At 30.4% G+C, this 9,206-nt stretch overlaps 1 protein-coding gene across 1 annotated transcript; it reads right to left on the bottom strand.

Moving 5' to 3' along the window:
* Positions 1 to 391: 391 nt before the first annotated feature.
* On the bottom strand, positions 392 to 5,684 carry LOC111039245. Its single transcript, XM_022322649.1, has 8 exons — positions 5,669 to 5,684; positions 5,265 to 5,504; positions 4,330 to 5,189; positions 2,991 to 3,065; positions 2,326 to 2,408; positions 1,739 to 2,243; positions 887 to 1,068; positions 392 to 788 (listed from the first exon to the last, which is right to left on the bottom strand). Exons 1-8 carry the CDS (start codon positions 5,682 to 5,684, stop codon positions 605 to 607), a joined length of 2,145 nt encoding a protein of 714 aa, XP_022178341.1. The 3' UTR covers positions 392 to 604.
* Positions 5,685 to 9,206: the final 3,522 nt, after the last annotated feature.

Raw genomic sequence — 9,206 nt, 5'->3', positions numbered from 1 at the left:
TAGTAAATTATTATAAACTATATACACGATACGGAATCATGAATAATATTGTTATTTGTACATGTGACGTATGCACCATGTACACCTACTATTTATGGGAACAAAACACCTAACCACATCAGTTAGACATTAGTCTTAACATTTTTTTCCTGGGTAGGTAGGCTCAATATTTCGATTGACATCGTCAATAAATATTTTTACTGAATAAAAAGTGAACTGTACATCATAATAAGTGCATGCATTTTAAACCGAACATTATACTAATTATTACAACATAACTTAAGCATAAAACAAAAACATTTTTAAAATAAAAAAGATTTCTTTTCAAAATAAGATTGGTACTTTTTTGCACGGATTACTTATAATTATTAGTTGTTCGCCAGAAGGGCGGGGGCGGGTGCCAATTGTTTCGGCTCTGGTAGCTATTTCGTATCGTTCCTAACCGAAGTTTAGCCAATTGTTGCTGTCGGCGAGTACCGACTATTGGCGGCGGCGGGGGTGGCTGATGGAGTGGAAGGTCAACGCCGTTGCTACTGCTGCTGCTGATGCTGCCCGCCAACGGCTTCGGCCAGTCGGCTCGGCTTCTGCCGCACCCGGTCCATTCTTAATTGTTGCGTCGACGCTGGGACGGGCCAGCCCCCCAAGATTGGTATTGTTGTGTATTTCCATTCAACAATGCCTTTAACTGCTGGAAAACACGCAGGATATCATTCAGCGAAACGAACGGTGTGCCATTCTGGTACACCGACCTGTGATGTCCGTTTGCCAGCAACACGGCCAACTGTTCCCTGTCAAACACATGAATTTATTAACCTCTTCCGAACATAGTTAGTAGAGTAGCAGGAGTACAGTGATGATTAAAATGAGGAGGATAAGAGACACTTACGAGTTTCCACAGAATATCGACGTATTTAAGTATCTGCTTAAAGCATGAGCGCAACTCGCGACAGTGGTGGTGGGCAACAATGTCTCTACTAGATCGTCGATTATCACCAACCAATCTGCATATATGTAAGGTTTGGCGTTTATGCAATGCAGGATTTTTCCTTGCACTATTACCTTTTGGATCTGTGTCAAATATATATTTATATTTATAATTATTATTTATTTATCAAATACAAACATGCTTAAGTATAATACACATATTATAATAGTTAAAAAAAATATTTTCAGTATTCAAATAAGTCTAAATAGGTAGTAGCTGCTTGTTTCAATAACCTTCTGCACTTAATTTGAAAACATATAGGCCTGTTATTTATTGATATATTGCGATTGGTCAAATAATAAGTATTGATACAATTATTGTAAGAAGTTCAAAAATATTAAGTCAAAAAAAAAATAATAACTTTGTTACAATGTATAAAAATAATGAACACATATTTAGTTGACAGAAAAACTACACAAATGTAAATTATTGGTCTAGAAAAACTAATACATATCCATTAATATGAATGGTTACATAAATGCAAACATAGTCAAAAAATTATGATACTATTAATTTAATGTTTAAAGCATAGTATCTTATGTTTATTTAATGAACAATGAACATAATCAACTTATAAATGTTCTACAAAATTTCCTAAAGTTAATTCCTGTGCTATATTTGTGAAAAAATGTTTACTTGTTTTTAAATATAAGGGTATCAATGCTCTATATTTTATAAAGGTTTGAAAAATAATATTATTTTATTCTGGGCCAAAATGATTTCATTAAGTATCAAAATATTAAACATTGTTACCTTGTATGCAGCATTGTTTGATGTGCCATTTCTTTGCGGCTGTTCAAGTCTTCTCGGCTGTTCAAGTCTTCTCGGCTGTTCAAGTCTTCTCGACGATTCCTGTCTAGAATTAGCTTGCTCAGATGAAGAAACAGTGCTTGGCGGTGGAGACGACGATAAGTCAATGGTATCGATGACAGGAGCAGTTGAGGTGGACGGAATATTCCTCAATGCGTTGCGTTGTTGAGTGTTCCTTAAACGACCATTCACAGGTTGGCGACTATAATATGACCGCTGAGTAGCAATAATTATTTGTTGCTGCTGTTGATAGCGTCGTATTTGTTGCTGTTGTTGTTGTTGTTGTAACTGTTGTAGATAGGTTTGACTAATCATTCTAGTATGCTGAGCGAATAATTGTTGCATTTGACTTGAATGGGACATAACAAAATTGTTATTGGTCATTGGACTGAGCATATTTGGCACAGATTGCCTAATAGGTAAAGCGCTGGGGCATGGAACAGGATTACTAAAAGAAAAAATAATTATTATTCTATTTTTAGATAGGTACTTACAATATTGATTATTTGTATTATTTTGGTTGCACTTACTAAATTATTGGAGCTGGGTTGGCTGGTGGCACAACATGTGTTTCACTGTTCAACAAACTGGTGCCATGAGGCATTGTTCGAAGCTGAAAATCCAATAAAAAATAAAATAAAAACTGTTGTTTTACTGATATATATATTATATAGCCCATAACTTAATATTAATCGTAATAAAAATAAAACACACCATTGAACTCAAATACTTTTTTTATTATAACACATAGAGTAAAACGTGTAGTCAATATTTTTATTAAATTTTAAATTAAATAAAGCATCAAATTGTATTAAATTATAATATGATCCAACATATTAACAGCTGGACTAGTAATTTTAAAATAATTTCAATCCAAATGAAAGGGATGTACTTAATTTTTAATTATTATTTATAAATATATCAACATTAATTTTAGTCTGCAATAACATGAAATAAAACATTGGATTGTTTGAATTACCAACTGAGGAATGACAGTTAGATTATAAAAATTGTTTATATTAAATAAAAATTTAAAAATGCTATTTCTTTTATGGCGACAAAATTATAAAATCAAAAATAATTTAAGGTGTGAGCTTTTAACAATAAATAATTAGTTGAGTATTTCTATATAATAGGTGAGGTAGTGAAGAGAGAAAAAATTAAGAAAGTGAAAAATAAGTACCGAATTACATACCGAGTTATTTCCGGCTGTAATAGGGCAGACATCAGTTGTTGACGGCGGCCAAGTCCGAGCGCTAATTGATTTAACCTACAAAAACATAATTTATTTATTGAGAATTCAGGTTGAAATATTATAGAGAAACATATTATTTTATTGAAATGCATTCACGACACCACCACCACCCACTGTAAAGCGTATAACTAAATGAAAGAAAAAAAGAAAAATTGAATGTTAAAATTAAAAAGCTTTTAAACCATTTTTCCCATATACTTGGTGTAACAAAAAGATACCTATGACATATGATATATGATATATAGTGTCCCGTGAGGATTTACTCACTGTGATATCTCCTGAAATAATGTAGGCATCATAATTGTGATTTTTTACTAAGACTCACAGAGAGAAGCACTACAAATGATTCATATTTTAATTTTATTTTATGTTTCGGTAAAAAAGTTTAAAAAAATATTTTTTTATTCATTATGTAAAAAAAAATTGAAGATAGCCATTATGTAGAGTTCATTTTTCTGAAAATATTGAATTTTAATTTTATTAATCTCCTGATTTTAAATCAATGTTTTAGTTAATAGGTAAAATAGCAAAAAAACGGTTTTTGTACGGGCGGCGGTCCTCCTCTACGGCTAATGGGTATATCCTCACGGGACACTGTATATGATATTTGTCATATCTTTCTGTTACACCCTGTATATATTATTTTGTTAGTTAAAAAATATAGAAATATTAAATGATATTTACTATTAATTATTAACTATCTATTTATTCATATTTAATAGTTATTAAAACGCCATACCCGAGTGTATTATTAAGAGGACGCCACACCCGCATAATATGTGTTGTCTTCGTTTTACAAATACATAACATGGCCAATTTACGTTCAGCAGATTACGTCTTATACCTATAGTCTAAGAGTTAGAGTGAATGTATTATGAAACTTGGTATTACTGTCTTGGTTTTTATGGTAGTTCAATTTTTAACTGAATCATGAGCATTTTTAATTTACTATAATATATCACACACTCATAATTTTGCTAAAAAATTGACCGATCTCAAAAAACCAATGCCATCAAGTTTAATAATAGATCGGTTCACTCTAATTTGTAAACTAACGGTACTAAACGTGATCTGGTGAACGTAAATTTACTATGTTACGCATTGTAACGCCTAGACGGAGACAACACACATGTGGATGTGGCGTCCTCTTAATACTACAAATAATTATAAGCATAACATAAATAATACATTTAAATACACTGTGAAAATACAAGCAACAGTTTTTTTGAAGAACCAAAAATATAAAAGCAATTTGATATACTAAGTACTTAATGCATACCTCTTGCTTTCCTGTGAATCCGTTTTGATTATTGACCATATTCACTTGTGGTTCTATAACTTCTACTTCAGGTGATGGTGCGGTTGATGTTTGAGGAATATTATTTCCAGTTGATACTGGTTCTTCAGAGGGTGGTATGATCCATACACCTGATGGATGGTCATGGTTAGACTGATTAGTTAGGCGACCTGAAAGCTCTGAATCAATGATATTACTGGGCCAATATTCTTCAAAACTCGTTTCTTCTGGATAACAACTCTTGATTTCATTAAGATTGATCATTGTGCATGAGCTATTGGCAAATAAGTCATTTCTGATACCCTGAACCATAAAACAGAACTTAATATAAGTCAAGTCCCAATTTTCGAATTGTATACCGCGATTATCAAAGCGTTCTGTGTTGCCCTCAAAAAAAAATAGTGGAACATATTTTTGGCTATCTTTAACACAATATGGTACAACAGAATATGAAGAATCAATTTTTATGAAACCGAATTTTTCATTTGGTCCACCAGTCCTTTGTATGTTTTTATAGGACAATTCTATAAATGTCCGAAATTCAATAATATCTTCTAAACGAACAATATAATCTTTTCCCGCCACAAACATTTTTTTTCCGTATAAACAGTCAGTATGTGTTTCATTGATGGTATTTAATAACTTAGCTTCAGAGTCAGTGATAAAATGACCTTTTATTGATGTGCATGACGTATAAATATCTGCATGTAAATAATTTATATAGTTGCTGAGTAGCTGAGCTTCAGCCATCCGTACGGATACAAACATTAAATGTTCACCGTTAATTATTCGTTTGATACAGGGTATGTTACATCCTTCAATCAATTTCCAAGAAAATCTACCTATATTGCATAAAAGAACATAAAATAGAGTGTTTTAGAAATTTTGAAAACATGAATTAATTACTGATTGCTTACCTTTTGTACTCTCTATATCTTCACAAACTGTAGGTAATGTTTCTTGGTTATTATTTTGTGTTTCCTTCTTTTTAATTGGTGCATTAGCCATAGGCACTCTTTTACCGGCTCTGTTTATATAACAATTTGCCGGAGAAGAAGCTTGTTTTTTTGCTGCAGCTGCTGCCATTTTTTTTAATTTTTGTTTCATTCTGTGAGCCATTGCGCTGACTTCAGGATCATCGGGCTCACTTTTGGCTCCTGTAAATTAATTATAAAATTATGATTTAATATTATAAGTAAATAATAGATGATATACAAACTTAAAAAATATTTATTTAGAAAATAATTTAAGGATTTTATATGTAAAAGTTTTGAATAATTAAAACTACAAGAGCATTTTTTTGTTTTTAAAAAAAAATTACTTTTGCTGAAATCCATGCTCACTTAAAAATCAATAAATAATACATCCAGGTATTATTTACAAATTATCATAATCAATGAGATTTATTTTAATCACAAAGAGATCAAAAACCTAAATACTTTAAATGTTCTAAGAATAGAATCAAAGTAGTCAACTAAATTTAAAATTCATACTTTATTATTGTAAATAGTGATTCTGATAAATGTACTTGAAAATATTAAAGCTCGTTATCGTGGTTACCTATAGTTGTAAATATTTCCGAACTATGATGAAATGTACATAGAATACTGATATTATTGGTCAACAAAAAAAAAAGAACATTAGGTATCATATGGTTCCTCATAAAAAAATTGAAAATATCAAAATGTAGGTACCTAATTATTATTATTATTTATATTTATTTATAATAAATATAAATATTTTAGTTATTTGTTTTGAGATTATAAAACTTATACTAAGAAAAGTATTTAAGTTATTATTCTAGACCCTAACTAGTTAAAATGTATATTTTACACGTAAGACTGCATTAGATACTTTCTTAAGGGCGCGATACGACACACACACAGCATTTGTCAATCATGACGATTGTATGAATGTTTAATTTTGATTGGAATTTAAATATTTAAAATTAAAACTTTATCCAACATTGAATAGTTATTTAACTTTAGATTCCGAGTGGAGCTTTTTTTATATTATAATTGTAATGTTGAATATATAAGAATTAATAAGTATTCGAGAAAAAATATTTAAATGTTAATACAAATTTTCAACTGTAGAAGTTTTAATATTTAACATTTATTTAACTTACTAAGATTAATAATTATTAAAGTTTGAAAATCAAACATTAACTTGATATTTATATTAATAGTTTAATTTCAATTCTGTGCTCATTAAAAATGAAATGTTTAATATTCAATTTAAATATATATTATAATTTATAAGTATATTATATTATGTAGGTACGTATATTAGTAGAATTTATATCATATAATATATTTAATAATAATATTATGAATATTATAATATATATTTCCAACGAGCCCGCTGTTTCGGTTGCTATATATATAATTAATAATTATAGTTAAAATAAACGTTTTTTGTTTTAATAGTACCTATTATTATATATATATATATAGTTATATAGTTCATATTATTTATTTTACCTGCTGCAGTTAAATACGATCGATATATTTATATACAGTATAGAAGCCACTTATTAGAAACACAGATAATTGATACAATCGCGGTATTGAAACAAAATGTACAGGGGCGGACCGGCCTTATATTAGAACATTGAAAATAAATCGGATTATTGAAACATCACATCGGTTAGGTATTTGAAACAATTGGGAGGGCTGTTATAAGAGCCCGCATGTTTTGTCTCCGTCTTACAAGTGCGTAACATAGCAAATTGTACACTCGGCAGAGCACGTGTAGCTCCGTTAATTTAAAAATTAAAGTGAATTGATCTCTTATAAAATCTTAAGGTAAGATTATTATCTAGGCAACCTCATAGGATTTTTATTATATTTTTATTTTAACGCGAGTTATAAGTATTTTAAGATGTATAAAAAATTTACAATTTTAAAATACCCATAACTCGCGTTAAAATTAAAATATAATAAAAAACCTACGAGGTTGACTAGATAATAATCTTACCTTTAGATTTTATAAGAGGTCAATTCGCACTAATTTTTAAACTAACGGAGCTACACGTGTTCTGCTGAGCGTAAAATTTGGTATGTTACGCACTTGTAAGACAGAGGCAACACATGCAGGTATTCACCATTTGTCCGTGCGATAACCAATGTAATTTAATCTTTGCTATCGTTACGTTTATATTTGGAATATACTATCTTAAGTGCAGTACGTTCTATACGATGTATAAGAATGCTCTTTTCTATAAGTATCGTTGGTTTAGCTTCGGCGTGCGTACGTAAAGGTGGTTTAAAAGTGTTTCGTTATTCTAAAAATGTCTAAACGCCAAGGTTTAAGTTCTAAACAGAAGTTCAAGTTATTAAAATCACACGATGTGCTTCCAAAAATATATACATTTGTACATATGTAATTTTTTTAAATTAAACATACATTTTTCGCGCATTTTTCATTTTTTTTTTTCGTGGTACAAATCAAACCATAATCGCTTATTAGGAACAATCGGTCAATTGGCACATTTCACTTTGGTCCCAAAGTGTTTCTAATAAGCGGCTTCTACTGTACATACCAGATATACTCTTCATATATATTTTACTTATAACAGAGGAGCTATTGATGAAAAATGCAAATAATTTTTATAATAATAAATAATGCAGTATAATTTATTGATGTATATTATAGGTATTTAAATTCTTAATCTATCAATCCCAAACCCCTTCTCAGCTGAGTGCTTACTCTTGGCAGTGTTAAATATAAAATAAATAATAAATAAAAAATAACATATAAAAGACAGATTTGAAAAGCGTTGTATTATAATATAACGTAAAATTGTTTATTGAGTCACTTCCACACTGGTTAAAATTTACGTTGTGCGTTCTAGTTTCTTGTAAACTGTAGAGTTATTATTATTGTAAATACGATAGGTAATTATTTTATGCGTTATAGTGACAGTATACACCGCAGAATAAGAAATAATATTGCTTATTTCACTGCGTAATATGGAATGTTGTGGATGCAGATAGGCAAAGCATATACATTAATAGACGTTTAGTACGGACGTTAACGTGGTCGGTTGACTACATGGTAATTACAACGGTTATTGATTGACAACCATATAACAAAATACATGCATATTGTTGTACATATACATAATAAAATTATAAAAATCAAAACAATGATGCAAAATTTAATCAAGCCGAATCAGCAAAATTGCTACGACTACATAAGGCGACGTCTGCGACGGGAGCGGGGTTGTTCAGTTTTTGGTTCACGCATTGTCGTGGCTAACGAGCAGTATTTGACGTTTCTTTTTTATTATTTGTTTTTTTGATATTCTTTTATATATTATATTTAATTCTTTTAACCAAGTGTTACTGTTTTTCTTTACGACTATTTTAGAGTATTTTATCTTGTGTGTAAAGAGACGTTGGTGGTGGAAAACACTTTTGAAAAGATAGTAATAGACACTGTAATACTTACTTTCTCGTCCAGTACTCGTTATCGTGGTCAGTCGATAAAGAGTAAGACTTTGCCTAGGTTAAAGATATCTCACTCTCAAACATCCAGTACTCGTCATCGTGGTCACCAAAAGAATAATTTAAATAAAGTTCATACAGCAGGTATCGATAATTTACTTGTTTGACGGTTAGAGAATCGGAAACCGAACCATATCTGTTACATACGTCAAGCGTTTGCGTGGCGTATACGACAATATCCTACTCCCCTAGCCAATGGCTAGTCATATTCCTACAGCAGTCATCAATGGTTATTTTGGTGCTGTTATTCCTTATTGTCGTGCGTTCAAGTTACCAAGTATTAAATATTCAACTGTCGACACTGAGAGCCGTGAGAAGCCATAGTACCATTTAATCACTAGATACGCA

The sequence above is a fragment of the Myzus persicae genome, unplaced genomic scaffold (genome assembly GCF_001856785.1).
Source record: "Myzus persicae strain clone G006 unplaced genomic scaffold, MPER_G0061.0, whole genome shotgun sequence".
Lineage (NCBI taxonomy): Eukaryota > Metazoa > Arthropoda > Insecta > Hemiptera > Aphididae > Myzus > Myzus persicae.
The sequence above is the reverse complement of the archived record's forward strand: the minus strand, read 5'-3'. Positions and strand labels throughout refer to the sequence as shown.

Coding starts and splice junctions, on each gene's coding strand:
- LOC111039245 (XM_022322649.1), bottom strand. Junction 2,409..2,990: donor TTACAGCCGGAAATAACTCG/GTATGTAATTCG, acceptor TTGGATTTTCAG/CTTCGAACAATGCCTCATGG. Junction 2,244..2,325: donor AACCCAGCTCCAATAATTTA/GTAAGTGCAACC, acceptor TTTTTCTTTTAG/TAATCCTGTTCCATGCCCCA.